This window comes from Pelophylax lessonae, assembly GCF_965119305.1.
Source record: "Pelophylax lessonae genome assembly, chromosome: 7".
Lineage (NCBI taxonomy): Eukaryota > Metazoa > Chordata > Amphibia > Anura > Ranidae > Pelophylax > Pelophylax lessonae.
Genome location: NC_138774.1, coordinates 30,783,081 through 30,804,456, shown reverse-complemented (window position 1 = coordinate 30,804,456; position 21,376 = coordinate 30,783,081). Strand labels below are relative to the sequence as shown.

Here is a 21,376-nt window from a genome sequence, read left to right as displayed (position 1 = left end):
TTTTTTTTTTTTTTTTTTTTTTTTTTTTGTGGGACTGCGACATTGCGGCGGACAGATCGGACCCTTGACTGACATTTTTGACACTTTTGGGGGTACCAGTGACATTACTGCAGTAATCAGTGCTATATATATGCACTGTTAGTGTAAAAATGACACTGGCAGGGAAGGGGTTAATTTTATTGGAGAGGGAGGGGTTAATGTATGCCTGGTGCTTACTGACGTGTAGGGGGGGGAGGTGACTGAGTGAGTCATGGACAGATCGGATGTCCAGCTATGCTGAACAGTCCAATCTGTCACTCCCTGTCACTATGGAGATCCGTCCGCTTGTGTTTACACAGGCGGGCGGATCTCCGCACTAGATCCCCGGCGATCGGGGCAGAGCAGCGGTGATCGCCGCTGCTCCTCCCCTGGCCCGACTCCCGCTGTGAATGAAAACAGCGGGAGCGAGCCTCCGGCGGCGCGCAAGCGCCGCCCAGAAGGGGGAGTGTCTGACGACGTTAATACTACGTCGTCAGACGATAACGAGCCACTCTGCCGCAGTAGTATTACTGTGAGCGGACATAAAGTGGTTAAATGATGGAGACAGAATATCAACCAAAAATCCAGAAAAAACACATGATACAAATGTTATAAATTGAGTTGAAGTTCAGTGAGTAAAATAAGTATTTGATCCCCAAGCAAAACATGACTTAGTACTTGGTGGCAAGCACAGAGGTAAGACGTGTCTTGTTGGTGACCAGGTTTGCCACATCTAAGGAGGGTATTTAGTCCAATCTTCTTTTCAGATCTTCTCTAAAGCCTTAAAAGAGAAGTATGGGTTTATGGGTTGTTTTTAATTCATACTTACCCAGGTGGATGCAGCATCGGTCCCCCGGCGCCTCTACACTCAGAACCGAGCAATTGAATGCCGCCGATCACTTGGTTCTGACTAGCGATGGACCGAATGTTCGGCAACCGAAATTATTCGGCCGAAAATAGCCAAAAAAAAGCACTTTCTAAGTAAATAGGCCGAATAAATTTTGCCGAACAATGACGTTTGTAATGACGCAATAAAATAACCCGCGTAGAGTGAGAGGCGCGCGCTTTATGCAGCAAACATGTCAGCAGTGTGGAAGCACTTTAAAGTGTCAGAGAAAGAGGCAAAAACGGCCGTTTGCAGACATTGTTCTGCTGAATTGTCCAGAGGGGGTGCATCTGCAAAAACGTACAGCACTTCAAGTTTAATTTATCACTTAAAATCAAGACACCCCGAACATCATGCAGAGTACGAGAAAGACACGGCGGCGGCTACGGCAGCAGCGAAAAGAAAAGTAGCTCCCAGTCCTAGGACACCCACTCCATCTGTGGCTGACTTCTTAGAAAAGGCAAAAAAGTTTGCCAATGACAGTGCCAAAGCTAAAGGTATTACTAAAAGGATAATGGAATTCATCGCATTGGATGATCAACCATTCTCTGTTGTAGAGGATGTTGGATTTCGCAGGCTTATAGACCATATTGAGCCCCGTTACACCATCCCTAGTAGACTGCATTTCTCAGACGTGTGCTTACCTGAGATGTATAACGTCGTTTCAACTAACGTCCATGAGCTTTTGGCCACAGATATTGCAGCCCTCAGCTTCACGACTGATATTTGGAGCTCGGATGTGAGCCCCACTAGTATGCTGAGTTTAACTGCGCAGTGGATCGGCACAGATTTCAAGCTATAAAAGATTGTGCTTCACTCACAAGAGTTTAGAGGGTCCCATACAGCTGTAGCCATATCCGAGGCGTTCGCCAACATGTTTGACACTTGGCGTATCGACCGATCTAAAGTGCATGCGGTAGTCAGTGACAACGCAAGAAATATGGCTAAAGCCATGGAAGATAGCAATCTGAAAGGCATACGGTGTATGGCACACACAATTCAACTGACGGTCAATGAGGGATTGTTGAGTCAGCGCAGTATAGCAGATGTGCAGGAAAATTGTTGGCCATTTTAAACATTCACCGCTTGCCTATGCACGCCTACAATCTATCCAAGAACAGTTCGGAATGCCACAAAAACGTTTCCAACAAGATGTGAGCACAAGGTGGAACAGTACATATTATATGCTGGAAAGCCTTTTTGCGCAAAAGCGAGTCTTGGCTACATACATAGCAGATCGTGACCTGCCCGCGACATTCACCGCACACCAGTGGGTGTTAATCGAGAACGTTCTCTCTCTTCTCGCCCCCTTTGAGCAGATAACAAAAGAGATAAGCTCATCTGATGCATCTGTGGCAGACGTCATACCCTTACTTGCAGCATTAAAGCGTCTTTTAACCACTTAAGCCCCGGAGGATTTTCCTGCTAAACGACCAGGGGGTATTTTGCGATTCGGCACTGCGTGACTTTAACAGACAATTGCGCGGTCGTGCGACGCTGTATCTAAACGAATTTGGCGTCCTTTTTTTCCCACAAACAGAGCTTTCTTTTGGTGGTATTTGATCACCCGTGTGATTTTTACTTTTTGCACTATAAACAAAAAAAGAGCGTACATTTTGCAAAAATAGCAATATTTTTCACATTTTTTTATATGAAATTCCCCCCAAAAAAAATTTAAAAATCAAAATTTTTTAAAATTTTCGGCCAATTTGTTTTATGCTACCTATGTTTGGTAAAAAAAATCGCAAAAAGCGTATTTTAATTGGTTTGCGCAAAAGTTATTGCGTTTACTAACAAAGGGAAAGATTTCTGTCATTTTTGGTGTTTTTTTTTTTTTTTTTTTTTTTTTTAACGTGTAATGGCGGCGATCTGCGATTATATATATTTTTTTTTTTTTTGCGGTACTGCGACATTGGGGCGGACAGATCGGACCCTTGACTGACATTTTTGACACTTTTGGGGTTACCAGTGACATTTCTACAGTAATCCGTGCTATATATATGCACTGTTACTGTAAAAATACACTGGTAGTGAAGGGGTTAACTTTATTTGGGAGGGAGGGGCTGTGTGTGTCCCTAGGGACGTGCTTTCTACTGTGATTGGCTGTGGCTTGAGCTGTAAGGACACTGATCAACGGATCTACATAGTAGATCCATGTGATCAGTGTTTTTACAGCGAGGAGAATGACAGGTGGCTTGTTTACACAAGCTGCCTGACATTCTCCCTCTCCCCCGACGATCGCCGAGTGACCGGCGGACATCGGGTCACGGACCCCCCCCGCGCGGGAGCGCGCCTCCGCGGGCGCGCGCTCGCTCCCCAGAGCCTCACAGGCAAGCGACGTAGACCTACGTCACTCTGCCTGTGAGGGGCTGACTGCCGCAGTAAATATACTGTGAGCAGTCGGCAAGCGGTTAAACAAAGAGGCTGAAACAGACCACGGAGTGAAAACAACTAAAAGTGCGCTCTTAGAAGCTGTCAGCACACGATTTAGTCAGGCGGACTCAGAACCCCTGTACTTCATCGCGACTGTGCTTGATCCACGATATAAAGATCATTACTTGGATGTGGGGAAAAAGATGCGCACACGAGAAATGATCCAGGCTGAGTTGGATTTGGGAAAGCCGCTAGGTGATGGAGACGGTCAGGTGATGCACAGCGCAGGAGATGAAAACAGCGCAGAGAGTAAACGGGCTCGTACTACAGATGAGCCGCGAACAGTCTCGCTGTCTGACATGTTCGATGAGATCCTCCAAGAGAATAACCCATTTGCAAGACAGAGGACAAGCTCGACCGCTCAACAGTTAGATGGGTATCTCTCAGAAGTCCCCATCCCCAGGAGCAATAACCCTCTCGAATTTTGGAGGACCAATCAAGGCCGCTTTCCCGACTTGGCGCAGATGGCACGCAGGTAGGCTACTTGTATGGGAGACATTGTTCGTTTTGAAATGAGCAACTGTCAGAAAACTGCAATAAAATTTTCAACTATTCTGCAGGTACTTGTCTGCTCCATGCATAAGCACCGACAGTGAGAGACTGTTTAGTGCTGCATCTCATGTCATCGATGAGAAGAGGAACCGACTTTCATGTGAGAAAGCAGAGAAACTACTTTTCATAAAGAAGAACCTGCCACTTTTCCTGAAGTAGGCTAAGTAGGCTTATGTCTAGGACAGTTATTCATTTGTTTTGGGTTCATCCACATTTTTTTGCACTATTCAATGCACATTTGTTGTTGTAGACATACAGAGTTACATTCTTTCAGCAGTCGGTTATAGGCCTAACGTAGGCTATTCAAGAAAAGGGCTTCAAAGATGGCAGAAATTTTTTTTTTTTACTAATTTATTTATTTTAAGTTATATTGTGCTTTGTTTGTATAATATTTGCTGGAATGTTTAAAAATGTTCAGTGTTAAATAAATATTTTGAAATTGTATTTTTGTTATTTATTTGATTTATTTATCTGAAAAGCAACACAAGATAGTAAAAAGCAAATTTTTACCATTTAATTATTGTAATGGTGAAAAAATTGGCAAAATAAATGGAAAAAATGCGAAACACCGCGTTCGGTATTCGGCCTTTGACCTTCAGCCAAGCATTTCATTATTATTCGGCTTCGGCCAAGAATTTAATTTCGGTGCATCCCTAGTTCTGACAGCTCCCTGAGCAGAGAGCTGGTGACTGGCAGTCACCGCTCTCTGCTCTGCCCTCTTTTCTCGCTCACTGGAGCGCTGGGCTGTGGAGAGGAAGGGAGTGGCCGGCTCAGACTCTCAGAGGCTCGCTGAGAGGCTGAGCCGGGTGTCGGTCCAGGGATCTGGGGGGATCCGGACTCTGTGGTCATGATGACACGGAGCCTGGACTGACTCTGTAATGCTTGAGCCCGCTCTCTGCTGAAAACGGATTACAGAAGTGCAAAACAAACTGCACTCCTGTGATCCACATGAGAAGTACAGCCAAATGAGCTTTGGCTGTACTCCTCCTTTTTTAAGGTTTCTTGGTTGTCACTTGGCAACTCAAAGTTTCAGCTTCCTCCATAAATTTTCTATAGAATTAAGTTCTGACTATGCCACTCCATGACCTTAATATGCCTCTACTTGAGCCACTCCTTTTTTGCCTTGGCGGTATGTTTAGGTCATTGTCATGCCGGAAGACCCATCCACTACCCATCTTCAGTGTTCTGGCTAAGGGAAGAAGGTTCTCATCCAAGATTTTACAACACATGGCCCCGTCCATTGGTCATCAATGCCGGAAAGGTTGGCCTGTACCTTTTTTTTTTTTTTTTTTTTTTTTTTTTTTTAGCAGAGCAACCCCCCCAAAGCATCATGTTTCCACCTCCGTGCTTGACTGTAGGGATGGTGTTCTTAGGGTCATAGTCCAGCATTTTTCTTCTTCAAAACAGTCGAGTTAATGCCAAAGAGCTCAATTTTGGTCTCATCTGACCACAGCACTTTCTCCCAATCCTTCTCTGAATCATTTAGATGTTCATTGGCATGACTGTACATGTGCCTTCTTGAGGAGGGGGACTCGCCATGTTTGGAGGAAGAAAAACACAACTATTACCCTAAGAACACCATCCCTACAGTCAAGCAGGGAGGTGGAAACGATGCTTGGGGGCTGTTTTATCTGCTAAAGGTACAGACTGACTTTGCCAATGGACAGGGCCAATGGATGGTGCCATGTATAGGTTCTCATCCAAAACTTGGATGAGAACCTTATTCCCTCAGCCAGAACACTGAAGATGGGTCATAGATGGGTTTTTCAGCATAATGAACCAAAACATACTGTCAAGGCAACAAAGGAGTGGCGCAAGAAGAAGAACATGTCATAGAGTGGCCTAGCCAGTCTCCAGACCTTAAATCTATAGGAAATTTATGAAGAGAGTCGAAACTTCGAGCTGCCAAGAAACCTTAAGGATTTAGAAAAGATCTGTGAATGATCTGAGGGGGGTTCCCGGTGGACATTGAGGCCACCAGACCCCTGCTGATTGGCTCCTGCACAGTGGGAGTGGCCGGCGTACATCGGAGCCGCCGGTCACTCGCGCGGGGATGTTAGTGAAGAGCGGGGGCGGGAGCATGCCCCCGGCGGCTCGCGTTTGCCCCCTAGAGGCTCGTGGGCGAGCGACGTAGCCCTACGTCGCCTTGCCCAGTAGGGGCTGACCGCTGCAGTAAATAGTCGTGCGGCGGTCGGCAAGTGGTTAATGTGAATGAATTCTGGCAATTAACACTTCTCTGTTTAGTATCACTTTAATGATATTCATGTGTCTGGATGATGCCTAAAGTGGTTGTAAACCCTTACATATACCCATGGAAGGGACTATCCTTGGGTGATACAGAGACTAAACAAATCCTCCTACATAAGTTGTACCTGTTTATCTGGAGTATTCGCTCCTCTCTCTGTTCAAAGTGCAGAATTTATACTGCATGTCTGAGTGTCAGAAAAAAGGGGGCGGAGAGCGGAAGTTACATTCTGCAGAGCTCTGATTGGAGGGAAGGTACACACTTCTGTGCACAGGGACAGAGCCGAGGCTGTCAATCTGCTGAAGCTCCTTCCTCAGTCACCATTGTTCTCTTGGTGTCAGGAAAAATTGACAGAAGTGATTCATGCAGATAGCAGTGGAACGAAGCTGCAGACAAAAGTGACACTAAAGCCCCGTACACACTTACCGATTGTCGGCCGCAAATATTCAACCGCCGACCGATCGGCCGATTGTAGGCTTGTTAGTATGATGCTTCCGACAGCTGACAGCGCATTTTCGGCCGAACAGAATCTGTTGTGCAGATTTTAAAATATTTGTTGACCGTCACCAGAACGGCCGATTGTTCGCCAGTCAGTACAGAATTCGGCCGACAATCAGCAGATTTGCAAGACTGGGTATGCTCAGAAAAGAAAAAACACAGGGAAAGTTAACCATCACATGACATCACTTCTGCAGTCGGCTGTTGTTGGCCGACAAAATTCATGTGCAGTCTTTTGCAGTTTTCAACCGACAGGACAGCCCTGGACAAAAATCATTCGGCCGACGATCGCTACGTGTGTACGGGGCTTTAGTGCCCTTAATTGAGACAAGTACACACTATAGAGAGATATGCTTCATTCATAATTTAATGTCTGATGATTACAACCACTTTGGGTCAGGCCCTGCCACCTGCGTGTATAAAACAAAAGGAGTCTGCATGATTGCCAAAATGAGTACATGCAACTTTATACAGAAAGATTTTAGACCGTTGTGCTTCTCCATCCATGTGGTAACAAACTGGAGAAGGCTGTTTCAGCAGAAGTGTGCACAAAGCTAGCTACATAGGGACGTGGTTCTATGAGTTTGGGATGGAGGAACTTGAGCGGCCCACCTAGAGTCCTGACCTCAACTCTACTGAACACCTTTGGATGAATTGGAATACCAACTGAAAGACAAATCATCTCAGATCAGTATTTGATGTTACAAATGTTCTTTTGGCTGAATGGACACAGATTCCAACAGACACACTCCGCAATCTTGTGGAAAGCCTTCCCAAAGGAGTTGAGGCTGTTATAGCGGTGACCAGCTTCATATTAACCACTTGCCGACCGCCACAAGTACATATACTGCGGCGGTCAGCCCCGTGCAGGCAAAGTGACTTACCGGTACATCACTCGCCTGTGAGCCAATAGGGGGCGAGCACGCGCCACCGGGGGCGCGCTCCCGCCCCCGCTCGCTCACTCTGATCCCCGCGTGTGTGACCGCCGGTCACTCGCGATCGTCGGTTACAGAGGGAGAAAGGCAGGCGGCTAATGTAAACAAAGCCGCCTGTCATTCTCCCCTGTGTAACAGCAGAGATCATATGATCCTGCTATGTAGGACCGTAGATCTCTGCTGTTACATGAAAAGCCACGCCCCTTTACAGTTAGAAGTGCGCCCCTAGGGACACACTTAACCCCTCCTTCTCCAATAAAGTTAACCCCTTCCCTGCCAGTGTCATTTTTACAGTAACAGTGCATATGTATAGCACTAATTACTGTAGTAATGTCACTGGTCACCCCAAAAGTGTCAAAAATGTCAGTCAAGGGTCCGATCTGTCCGCCGCAATGTCGCAGTCCCGCAAAAAAAAATCGCAGATCGCCGCCATTACTTGTTTAAAAAAAAAAAAAACACCAAAAATGACAGAAATATTTCCCTTAGTAAACGCAATAACTTTTGCGCAAACCAATCAAAATACGCTTATTGCGATTTTTTTTTTTTTTTTTTTTTTTTTTTTTTTTTTTTTTCAAACCTATGTAGCAGAAAACAAATTGCCCTAAAATGTTAAAAAAATTTTGATTTTTACATTTTTTTTTTTGGGGCATTTCATGTGAAAAAATGTGAAAAATATTGTTGTTTTTGCAAAATTGTCGCTCTTTTTTTGTTTATAGCGCATGATCAAAAAATAACACAGGTGATCAAATACCACCAAAAGAAAGCTCTGTTTGTGGGAAAAAAGGACGTCCATGTCATTTGGGTACAGCCTCGCACGACCGCGCAATTGTCCGTTAAAGTCACGCAGTGCTGAATCGCAAAATAGGCCCTGGTCAGGAAGGGGGTAAAATCTTCCAGGGCTTAAGTGGTTTTAAATGGTCGCAGTTTTGTAATGAGATCTCCAGTAAGCTCATATAGGTGTAAAGGTCACGTATTCACAAACTTTTGGCCATTAAGTATTTTAAGGAATTTATAAGTCTTAGTATTCATTAGTTCTGAGTAGGCATGTTGTATACTGTATAGTAAGCCTTGGTGAGCGCGTTATGCTACCACTAAAAGTCGCAAGCGAAGTGGTGGAACTTCAAGTAGTTGACTTCATTGACTAAAGTCAAGTCCTTTTTTTAATTTATTTTTCCAGGCGGGGTTTCAGAATCCGACCTCCTCAGTCAATATTCTTTTTCTCAAAATAAGAAACCCAAGAAAGAAAGTGAAGACCATGTGACAAAGTTGAAGGCTTCTCCCTCATCAAATGTTCTACAACCACTAGATGACCGGGCCAATACAACAGACATCCAGCCCAAAGTGAGGAATAAATTTGCCACCTTGTTGCAAAGGAGAAATGAGCAAAGTGGTTCAGTGCCTGTCACTGGAACCCGCAGCAGGTGAGTCACTTTTCTAGGTGCCATGACCTCTCAGTTCACTGGGGAAATCCAAAATCTAATAGCAGTTGATTTGCTTTAAAAAGGGGTTTCTTGCCCCTCCATAGAAAGGTCCTCCTTGATAAACCAATATAAGGCCGTACAGCAGTCGCTACAAAAAATCATTGTAAGGCCAATCTGCAATGCCAGGCTTCTACAGTAGGCATTGCTGAAAGTCTGTGAAGCTGGGATCTGAAAATAACAGCTCCAAGGTTGGCTGCAACCCTTTAGCTGGAAAAGAAGGGTGGTTCAGTGAAGTCAAAGTTTGATTCCCCTCATGAAGTCAGAAACAGAGCCTTGGAGCATTAAAAAGCAAACTCAGGATGTCTGTCTGCAGCAGTTTACTTTAAAATCGCTTTAGGGCTCGATCACAGGCTCAGGATCACAATGCTAGGACACACAGACATCTTTTTATATGCTCTGTTCACGTTTTAACACTGATGTGGTGCTGTGCGTTGAATACAGATGCAACAGAGTTGTATAAAGTACTTGAAACCCATACTTGAGTAAAAGTACAAGTGCTCGATCAAAAAGTGACTTGAGTAGAAGTACTAAAGTATTCAACATTTTTTGTACTTAAGTATTACAAGTAGTTTTTTTTAAAATTTTGCTACTCAAGTACTGAAAGTAAAAGTACAAGTACTGTTATGTAGTTATTAAAGAAAGAAGTCAAAAGTTTGAACATCATATTGTTTTTTTATTATTTCAAATGAAATTTTATTTATACATACAGTAACATTTATTTCCGTATGCGCTAATACACGTTTTGAGCTTCATGAAACCTGCCATCTACTGTTCTGGCAGTGGTAATTTTTATAATAGTAACGAGTAACTATGCAGCACAAAAAAAAAAATATCGGAGTAGAAGTATTGAAATCATTGAAGACATGTGGTGAAGTAAAAGTGGAAGTAGGAGAAAAAAATTCTACTCTAGGAAAGTACAGATACCGCCTTTCCGTACTTAAGTACAGTAGTGAAGTAGTTCTACTTAGTTACTATACATCTCTGAGATGCAGGCATGTCGCAAACATAATATATATATTTTAAAAGCGAATAAAATGGCGATCTTTTCAATTTTTTATGTCTCACACGGTATTTGTGCAGCAATTTTGAAAATACAATTTTTTGGGAAAAACTACTTTAATGAAGTTAAAAAAACCCTGCTCAACCCCAAGCCCTAACCCGAGTATATTTTTTTTCAGCTGGCGATTGTGTGTGTGTGTGTGTGTGTGTGTGTATATATATATATATATATATATATATATATATGTGTGTGTGTGTGTGTGTGTGTGTGTGTGTGTGTGTGTGTGTGTGTGTGTGTGTGTGTGTGTAGGTATGTATATGTGTGTGTGTGTGTATCTATATATATATATATATATATATATATATATATATATGTATATATATATATATATGTGTGTGTGTGTTTATATATGTATGTATATATATATATATGTATGTGTGTGTGTGTATTGCTGTCGAATTGGATAGACTTGAATGAAGTGTTATTTTTTGACACTTAAAGGCTAAGTTCATCTTCTGTACCATGCTACAACTGTATTTAGGGGGTAACATGATGCAAATGTCCCCCTCCCATCCTCAAATAGCCCCAAATGGAGGAAAGAGGAGGGGGGCTCTGGGCACAGTTGATAACAATGCTTTGGATTGGGAGCGCTAGTCAGCTCAAACAAGAAATTACAAGCTCATTGGATTTTTGGCAGGTTTAGCAGCCTTTTTGTACTTTCTGAACAGATATAACAAACCTCTGTAAAAAAAGGAAAAGTGCTGGAGTGAAAAAAAAACACATATGTACTTACCTGCTGCAGCCTCACTCTGATTCTGCAAGGTTTTCCCGTGGGCTCTAAACATGACCACTGATTGCTCAGTTCTCAGGTCTGCTCTGAGCAGAGAGTGGTGACAGTCAATCACTGCTCAGCCTCTCTGCTCAGAGCAGACCTGAGAACTGAGCAATCAGTGGTCATGTTTATACACATATATATATATATATATATATATACACACACACACACACACATGCATACATACATACATATATACACACACACACACACACATATATGCATGCATGCATGCATACATACATATATACACAAACTGGAGGACCGGGCTGGGGAGGGGGCGGTATCGATATGGCCAAAATATCGGTATCGGCAATGAAAATCAGATATCGGTCGATCGCTAGTTTGGGGTATTCTGTTCTTTTGTGTGTAACGTTTTTAATTTTTCTTAGGTTTTTTTGCAACCAATCTGAGCTGGCGACCACCTCCTCTATAGACGTTCTCAAGCCAACAGACTGCACAGAAACAAACGATTCAGGAACTTGTGAGGACAACCAGGCAACGGAAACAACGGACGAAAGCAACAAACTGTGTAAAAGAGAGCTGACTCCATCTCCCACCTCTGATGACTGCAATGTGAAATCGAATGCAGATTCTCCACTCCAGAATCCAAGAAACTGTTTTAGTTGGTCAGGAAGTTTGGCCAAAGGGAAGCCTAAGCCTGAGACTCCCTGTCCCTCTGTCCTGTCTCTTAGAAGGTTTCAGAGGACTAAGAACAGTATAGAGTCAGACAGCGATCATCTTCAGCTGGATCAGACTGTAATCTCCAACGGGGACCAAACCCACTGTCCTATCACTCAGAAGAGCAAAATGACCGTGGTGGAGATTGAGGACTCCAGCTCAGAAGTAAGATCTAAGGTTTTGCTTGTGCGGAAATTAATTTTTTTTTTTTTTTTTTTCTTTTAAGTCCTCTGACAGTCGCCGCCCACTCATACAGTCTTCACCAATGGGTATTGACCTCTTATCCACAGGAGCAAGCTAGGCATAAGACTTGTTAAAAACAAAGCAATTTACATAGACACACCTACAGGGGGCTGTCCCTCTGGTCCAATACCCCCCTGATATTAGCATTTCCAACTCAGTTGTTTGCTCCAGTTGAGCTTTTCTGTTACCCAAAGGTTTTACCTTTTCTTTTCAGATAAGGTTCCTTTCTCTGACCTGGGTGCTGCGTTGCCTTTGTGACGGTTGTGCTTCCCACCTCTTATGTCTACACTGCTTTGGGACATCCCATTGGTGAAGACTGTATGAGTGGGCGGCGACTGTCAGAGGACGTAAGAGAAAACTGAATTTTTGTGAAATCTTACCGTAAAATTCCTTTCTCTGAGTCCTCTGACAGTTGCCGCCCCCGCCCCTCTTTTGGGGTTTTTGGACTTTTTTTTGTTATATCAAGAAAAAACTTTATTGAAATATACAAACAGAAACAGAGTCCAGAGCACACTCGGCACAACCCGCAATGTACAACTGCATAAAGGAACAACATGCAGCGATAACATAGCCGCCACTCAGTTAATATACTCTACCCAACAAGGGAAGTAGGTATATGCCCATCGGTAAGTGGTTAAAGGAGAAGTATGGGCAAAGCTTTCTTGGCTATGCGTCCATGGATCACAGTAGTGCAGTTCATTCTGCACTCCTGTTACCCGATTTCAGTCAACAGTGACGTCCCTCATCTGGTTCAGGCTCAGAAAAGATGCCAAGTTTACAGTTGGGATTCACCCAGATGCTTGGACTGACAGATGGCTCAGCCTCTCAGCAAGCTATTGGGAGACTGAGCAAGCCACTCCCGCCCCTCCACAATCTGCCGCTCCAGTGAGCATTGGAGGGGCAGAGCAGAGAGCTGGTAATGGACGGTCACTGCTCACTGAAGACAAGGAGCTAAGCGATCGGCTGTGTTTGATCGCTAAGTTCTTAGTGCAGAGCCAGCAGGGGACAGACGCAGCATCAGTTAAGTAAGTATAAAGGTGTTTGTTTTTTTTTTTTTTTTAAACCTATTCTCTTTTAACTCAAGCTGTGCTTTGCAGCAATTCTTTTTTGCAGTTAGATGTCTTAGGTCTTCAGGTTAGATTGACAGCCAGCTTCATTCAATCCACTTCTCCTGGGGGGTGGCGGCATCATGGCAGCCTGGGCACTCCTGGGGGGTGGCGGCAATATGGCAGCCTGGGCACTCCTGGGGGGTGGCGGCTTCATGGCAGCCTGGGCACCATCTGACAGCTGAAATGTAAAATTATCGGTTTATAAAGAGCGGGGCCGCCACATCCTTAAGAACCAATGACTCAGTTATCAGTGGGTTTCCCCTGTTGACAGCTAAAGTGTAAACGATGTCCTGGCAATTACATTTAAAAAAAAAAAAAAAATAATTAAAAAAAGGACAAATGTTTACTAACAACATTGCTCAGTCCCTAAAACATACAAAAAGAAACAATGTTTCTTTTTATATCTTTGTACATCTACAGATCAATGGGATGAACTTAAATCTGCAGATGAATTCAGTTTAAAGCAATCTGTCAAGTAAATATATAAATTTAGATTTTCTGCGGCAGGCAGCCCCTCCTGCACAAACTGACATAGCTGTACGTTGGTGGCGCGCTCCTGCCCCCACTCGGCAGCGAGGACTCTGATGCACAGGGCAAGCGGCTCCGATTGCCGCCAGGCACCCGCGATCGTTCCCCGCTGAGAGAGGACAGTCAGCTGTTGTGACCGTTCTTCTCTCTGGAATGATCACAGAGCCCATGTGATCCTTCTATATAGGATCACAGGTCTCTGTAATCATTTCAGAAGCCCAACCCCCATACAGTTAGAAACAATGCCCTAGGCTCACATTTAACCCCTTCATTATCCACTGTTAACCCCTTCCCTGCCAATGTCATTATTACAGTAACAGTGAATATTTTTAGCACTGATTACTGTAGTAATGTCACTGGTACCCCCAAAAGTGTCAAAAATGGCAGTTAGGGGTTCAATCTGTCCGCCACAATGTCGCAGTCCTTCTAAAAATCGCAGATCGCCGCCATTACTAGTAGAAAAAAAAAACAATAAAAATGACATAAATCTTTCCCGTGGTTAGTAGACACGATAACTTTAGCGCAAACCAATTAAAATACGCTCAGTGCGATTTTTTTTTTTTTTTTTTTTTTTTTTTAATATGTAGCAGAAAACATTGACCTAAAATGATAAATTTAGATTGTTACATTTTTTTTGGGGGGGGGGGGAATGTTATGTATAGCAGAATGTGAAAAATATTTTTATTTATTTTTTCAGAATCGTCGCTCCTTTTTTTGTTTATAGTGCACAAATAAAAATCGCAGAGGTGATCAAATTCCACCAAAAGAAAGCTCTATTTGTGGGGAAAAAGGACGTCAGTTTTATTTGGGTACAGCGTCGCACAACCCCCCAATTGTCCATTAAAGTAACGCAGTACTGAATCGCAAAAAATGGCCTGGTCGTTAAGGAGGAAAATCCTTCCAGTCCAGAAGTGGATAATCCCATTATTCTTCTCCATTTTAATATTTTCCTGCTGCGTTTTTTTTTTTTTTTTTTTTTTTTTTTTTCTTTCTTCACTTCTATTTTATAAACGATTAAGTTAAAACTGTAAGGCTCCGTTCACATGTCAGCGTATGGATCGCGGGCAGAAAAAAAATCGCGGGACGCAATATGCTCCAAAGAAGCTCTTGGGCGTAATGCGTCCCGCGATTTATTTTTTTCGCGATGTTACCGCGATTCGGCAGGCGGAAATCGCGGCAACATCGCTCAGCGTTTGGGGGGCTAATGCAAATCAACGGGCAACGCACAGGCGTCCCGCGATTTGCAATAATCTCCGGATCGCGGGCGGAACCGCGGCGGTTCTGCCCGCGATCCATACGCTGACATGTGAACGGAGCCTAACGGAACCGCCGACCCACACTGTACTTGTGATCTTCTGTCAGTATATGGCTTCCTGGCAGTCATGAACATATATCCCAGAATTCCCAGCCGCCCTCATACAAAGCTAGCCAACAACTTGGCTCGTACAAGTTTTGGAATCTTCTCCTTTATTGAGTTTCACACTCAATTTATACACACCTGAGCACATCCCCCTCCTGATCAAATTACTACACACAGGTAAGGGAATGCCTGATTACATTATCATATGAATAGGAAATTGTATACAGAAACAGAATTGACCTGAACTAATTATCTAGCCATCTAGACAGAACAATGTGGGTTCATTAGCATTTAACAATGGGACAGGCAGACTTAACACAATACACATTCCATCTCAAAACTGACAATAGGACAAGACTGCCAGTGACAGTCTTTTACATTGAAACACATGGAATACACATCTAGGCGTCACAGACTCCTTGGCAACAGGCCACTGGTATCACAGTGCAAAGTGGGATCAAATTGACAAATATCACTCTCCCATCTGAAGCCATCCAAACCATTCTCTCAGCGTCCCCCAATTATTTGCCCCTTACTCCCAGTGACGGTGAACACTGTCACAAAAACGTTTTCTTTTTTCTGTTTTCTTTGTTCATTAATATTTTTACACCTTTAACATATATTTTACGTTTCACATTGAGCAAAGCACAAAATGAAGAAAATAATGTTTTAATACATGTGTAAATAACTTTTCAATGCTTTGTACCATTGCTGACGGTGTAAACAAAACAATTGCGGAGGTATTGGTAATTAGTATCGGAACTCGAAATCATTAAAAAAAAAAAAAAATTGGTACCCGTGCATCCCTAATCTAAACAAAATATGTATCTTAAAAATTCTATCTGTGCAATATAACAAACATTTGACGGCAGATAAACAATGTGAATCAGTATAATATAGCAGATATAGTCCTTGAAATATACAGTATATCCCAAGAAAAATCATGGAAATTGTACAGATTATAAAAAAGCGTTCAATTCACCATCCAATCTTTGTGACCACAATCTTCAGAAAGTGCAACAAATTTCTTCCATGTGCATAAAGGAATTCACATTTTTATCCTCCAGTGAGAACCGCACCGATGTGCCCCCCACCAAAGAGCCTCTCTAGGTGTCACCTGGTTTGGACCCCACTAACAGGAGTTCAAACTCGCTTTTTCGTATAAAGCTGTATCACCGCTTGCATCCAGAACTACTCTTCATACTGGCCATCGGTGTCTCCAATATAAGATGTCCTAGAAAAGAAAAGGCAACATAGTGCAGACCGCAAACCATAATTTTATTGAAAAAAATAACTTGTAAAAATACTCTCACGTGGCAGAAGGGGTAAAAGCACTTTCTTCACTATATGAAAAAAAAAAAAAAAAATCTCAGCAAGATGGTATCCTAGCTTTATCCTTCGTATTGCTTCACCGCCCCACCTGACATGTTTCGTCCAATCCGCTTTCTCAAAGACTCATGGTAGCTGCTCTGAAAAAATTGTGTTTCTTGCTTTCTTTTTGCACTTTTCATAATGCAGGGTTCTTTTATCTTCTGTTTTGTCAGGACATGGAGAAGAGTCTGGAGTCTTCTCCTGAGTTCAGCCTAAAAGATTCTCCTGCGCACCAGACGGCGTATCCAGAGAGGAAGCCTATTCCAAAAACGAAGGTAACTATCTGATCAGAAATGATAAATGTATCCAAGTATCTCATTTGAATGTCTTGATTTATTATGTAAAGTCCGTGAACTGCAATGCAGCTGCACAGTCGTACTTCTGGCTTTCACTAACTTCCTGCTGCAAAGAGAGGTGCAGGATCTGTAGGAGCAATTCTGTCCTATATGCTGCTGACTGCAGAGATAAGGTGGGGGCAGAGACGAGGGGGCGCCGCAACTGCAGGAGTATTCTAATAATACAGTATTTCTCCTAGGCCAGTGATGCTGAGCCTTGGCACCCCAGATGTTTTGCAACTACATTTCCCATAATGCTCATGTACTCTGCAGAGTGCATGAGCATCATGGGAAATGTAGTTCCAAAACATCTGGGATGCCAAGGTTCGCCATCACTGACAGCGACAATTTTTTTACTTTTTGCTATAAAACATATCCACACAAAAATGTAAAATCTAATTTCTTCATCAATTTTTGCCAGTAAATCCCAATAAGCATATATTGATTGGTTTGCACAAAAGTTATAGCGTCTACAAACTATGAAATATTTTTATGGAATTTGTGTTGATTTTTTTTTTTTTTTTTTTACTAGTAATAGCGGCGGCCAGTGACTTCTAGTGGGACTGCGACATTGTGGCGGACAAATCAGACACTACGTGACACTTTTTGTGGACCATTGACACCAATACAGTGATTAGTGCTAAAAATTTGCACTGTCACTGTACTAATGACACTGGCAGGGAAGGGGTTAACATCAGGTGGGATCAACGGATAGGTGTGTTCCTAGGGGGTCGCCACAAACTCTCAGAAAAGCGCTTAGGGCTGTAGTTAATACACTGTTGCTGTTGCAAAAACTTCCAAAAAAATACAATTTATTACATAGTTACATAGTGAGGTTGAAAAAAGACATCAGTCCATCCAGTTCAACCTATGATGTGTGTGTGTGTGTTTGCTGCTAACCGTACATTGTATACCCCTGTATGTTGTGGTCTCTAAGGTGCCCATCTAATAGTTTTTTTAAACTATCAATGCTCCCTGCTTATTAGCATCAAAGGGAAGGAAAATTGGGGTAATTAAATTAAAATGCCATGTACTGTCCGCATTACCAACCCTGAAGAGGGGGCTGAGTGTCCAGGCCAATGGATGGGGCCAAGTTGGAGCCAGTCCTGCAACTGTCACGGAGAAAGATGTTGAGAGAACTGAAAAGGAGAAATTATTAGCCACTCCTATAGTGCTGTGCCCAGGGGGGCTGTGAACTGATGGACCAACTGTAGGTGGCAATTTGCGGTCCACCTCAAGAATCGCAGAGTGCCCAGCCTGGGCGAGGAGGCAGGAGAGAGTAGTGATCGACCGATATCCTTTTTTTAATGCCGATACCGATATTTTGGTCATCGGATATCGGTTTCTAAAGGTACTCCTTGTGGAGGGATCTGGAGGTTGTGGAGGGATCTGGGGGTCTAAAAGACCCCAAACCCCTCCTCTGCACTGAAAAGCATTCAAAACGCCAAGTTTGGCTGTTTTGAATGCTGTCAGTTTTTTTAATTCGGCGCAGAGTACACATGACATCACTTCTGGGTTTTTCACATGGAGACCGGGTCTTCTCTTCGGCGGCGGTGGTGGAGGTAGGATTCCTGGGTCTCTCGGTGGGATGGGAGACCATGGCGGTGGGAGGGGGGACGTCCCCTCCCGCTCCTTGTAATGACAGCCGAGTGGCTTCTCAGCCGCATAGGTTGCCATTACAAGACAGCCGACCGTCTGCTTTGGACACCGGTAACGGGGTGATGCCTCTAGCTGCAGGTATCACTCCAGTACATGCACTTTCCTTAAATATCGGTAACCTCAGGGGCCGATTCCGTTATATCGGGGAAAGTGCTTATCGGCCCCCGATATATCGGTGTTGCCGATCATTGTTCGATCCCTAGGAGAGAGACCAACGGTGGTGGAGCTGAGAGCTGCAGCCTGGAGATGACGTCACTGATGTGAGCGGACGGTCCCAACGATGGTGTGAAGGGGAACCACAGTCAGCCACTAGAGGCACTATGTGCCGATCTTGGCGATGATTTGAGGGAGACCGCTGAGAGCCACTGGAGGCACTGTGTGCCAATGGTCCTGGCGATGGTGTAGGGGAGACTGCAGTCAGCCACAGAAGGCACAAATAGAGCTTTCTTTTGGTTGTAATTGATAACCTCTGCGGTATTTATTTTTTCCACTATATACAAAAAAAGGCTGACCATTTTGAAAAAAAATACCAAAATAGTATGCTTGCTGCTGGATAGTGATTGGCTTGCACAAAAGTTACAGCGTCTACAAACTATGGCATTTTTATTATATATATATATATATATTTAATTTTTTTTTTTTTTGCTAGTAATTGCAGCGATCAGCGACTTATAGCGGGACTGCGATGGACAAATTGATCACCTGACACTAATACAGTGATCAGTGCTAAAAAAAATGCTCTGTTACTGTACTAATGACACTGGCTGGGAAGGGGTTAACATGGGCGATTAAAGGGTTAAATGTGTTCTCTGGAAGTGATTCCTAACTGTGGGGGAGGTGCTTTGACTGGAGGAATGTAGAGATCTGTGTTCCTGCTTAGCAGGAACACAGGATCAGCACATTCCCCTCTCTCAGAACGGCATTCTGCCTCGCTTACATGGGCAGACTGCTGCTCTGCCTTTTTCCAGAACGAACAACGGGTCCCGGCAGACATCGCGTGTCTCGGACCCGCTGATTGGCTCCCGCTGTGATTGGACAGCGGGCGCCCCAGACCCAGAAGTTTCAGATCACGTACTAGGCGTGATCTGGTGCAGAGCAGTCGCCGTGCTGAAGTATATCTTTGGTGGGTGGTCGCTAAGTGATTAAAATAAGTTTCAAGCAGTCCTCTCTATGTCTAGCATTTCTGATGAAAATACTTGATGTCAGTGCTTTAAGTGGGCCGGTATGCACTGGTACTCAGTACCGCCACTTCCGAATATGGCTCTTGAGCATACCGCCACCTCTTCGTGCACCTTAGCGTACCAGTACGCTCATTTTCGACATCTGCGCCCTCAATTGCCCCCCCCTCCCCAGAATATTTCCCACTCCAGAGCCAGACCAGTCACCACCAGGGAGTACCCCTGCTCCGGAGTCCCAGCCCAGGGGGGGGGGGGGGGGGGTGCTCTGTGGGGACCCTGATGTGGGGTGGGGGGGACGACAACATTTATAGGCTATAATAGAGTATCGGCACCTCTTTTGGGCCACTTAAAGCACTGCTTGATGTCCATTGTCTGTGACATCGGGTCTTTCAACCACAATACCTAGAGAAGTGAGACTGTCTTGGAGGAACTTATGATCTCAGGTTGGGGCAGGTCTTTGTCTTCAATTCTCTTCATATTGGATTCCAGGTGTCTGGACTGCTTAAATCAAAGCGCTTCGATTCTCGATCTGGGACAAAATTGAAACCAATGGCGCCAGCAAAAGCTAGTGGACTGAGCAGCAGAGTGTCAGCAAAAGGTGCAAGAAACAATGAGAATAGGCCAGGCCTGCAATCCACGATCAGCGACCTGTGGAAGAACTTCAGCTTTAAAAAGTAATCGGTTTTATCTGTCGATCATTCATGTTGGCACCATTCTTCCCTTTCCATTTTTATCCAGCCTCCTTTATCCCTGTGGTCTTTGATCTCTTTGAAGCTCTTAACCTTCCTTCCTTCTGTTTGTCTCTTACATTCCAACATTGTTGTTGCTTGTCTGCGTTCCATTCTGTATCTTTCACATTCTCTTTCTGATTTAATTTACTGACAGGATTTAATCCTTTCTTAAATCTTTGCAGACATTAATTGGATGCCACAGAAGACAATTCTCTGCATTTGGAAGCTGTTTGCTACAATTTTCATCTGACCACCTCGTTTTACCCCGAGACAGATGGTTGTTCCTCCTATACAGATTTTAGCTGTTGGTCTATTAGCTCAGAATCTAGGAGTTTTATTTTTTTTTTTAGTTAGTTTTACAATGAAGTTAAATTACTTTTCATCTGGATATTTTGCACATTCGAATGAATGTACTGTAGCTGTTTGACGTGCATGAATGTTTTAAAAAGAAAACCTGACCTTTAGTGAAATGTGATCACCTTGATGAAATGCGTTGGGCTAAGTGCCTTTTTAGTAGGCTCTTGGTAAATTTTCTTTAGAAAACAAGATGAATTTGCATCAAATCATTTACTATATAGGAATTTTCCTAAGGTTACAGAATGTACGAGTTATGTAATCCTAAGAAGATCAAGACCTTATTTTCACTGGAAAAATACTGAGCCGCCTTTTGATGGCTTCATCAGCCCTCAAGCAATTTAGCAGAAGCTGGGTAGACTTGAAAAACGGTTTTGGCTTCAAGTGTGCAGATGGTAAAACCCAAGTAACCCTAACCCTTTCCTGCTGAAAGGTTCAGCCCTTCAAAGATCATAATGTGAAGACGTTTTACGATCTTTTGAAGGGCTGGACCTTTCAGCAGCAAAGGGTTAGGGTTACTTGGGTTTTACCATCTGCACACTTGAAGCCAAAACTGTTGGGATTGTCAATATTACCATTGCACACATTCCCAAGAAGGGCTCAACTGTAGTGGGTTCTGCAGCAACTACCAGCTAGAAGAAAATGTCCATATGAGCTGCACATCTCTGCAAACCCCAGGTAAGAAAGTGTAACAGCCTCAGCCTGGGCTCCAGCCAGGCCATGCCCTCAATGAGTTTCACTCTACCCCCGGAGACTAATTTCCATAATTAAAGAGGAAGTAAATGCACGTAAAAAAAACGAGAAAAAAAAAAAAAAAACCTGTAAAGACGAAGGCATAATGAGCTAGTATGCACCACAAACTAGCTCATTATGAAATACTTACCTAAAAACAAAGCCCCGGAAGTGTCGCCCGCTCAGCAACAGGGCGGCCGACATGTCCGGCC

The 21,376-nt window shown here is 43.7% G+C and overlaps 1 protein-coding gene across 2 annotated transcripts in view; it reads left to right on the top strand.

The window, feature by feature from the left end:
* Positions 1 to 20,411, top strand: part of EXO1 (exonuclease 1) — a 66,241-nt gene extending 45,830 nt beyond the window's left edge. For both annotated transcript variants that reach the window (XM_082262562.1, XM_082262563.1), the window contains 5 exons: positions 8,745 to 8,988; positions 11,276 to 11,729; positions 16,349 to 16,450; positions 19,837 to 20,021; positions 20,261 to 20,411. In XM_082262562.1, coding sequence (XP_082118688.1) covers positions 8,745 to 8,988; positions 11,276 to 11,729; positions 16,349 to 16,450; positions 19,837 to 20,021; positions 20,261 to 20,267 — 992 coding nt within the window. In that variant the 3' untranslated portion in view covers positions 20,268 to 20,411. The remainder of the gene's footprint in view (positions 1 to 8,744; positions 8,989 to 11,275; positions 11,730 to 16,348; positions 16,451 to 19,836; positions 20,022 to 20,260) is intronic.
* Positions 20,412 to 21,376: the final 965 nt, after the last annotated feature.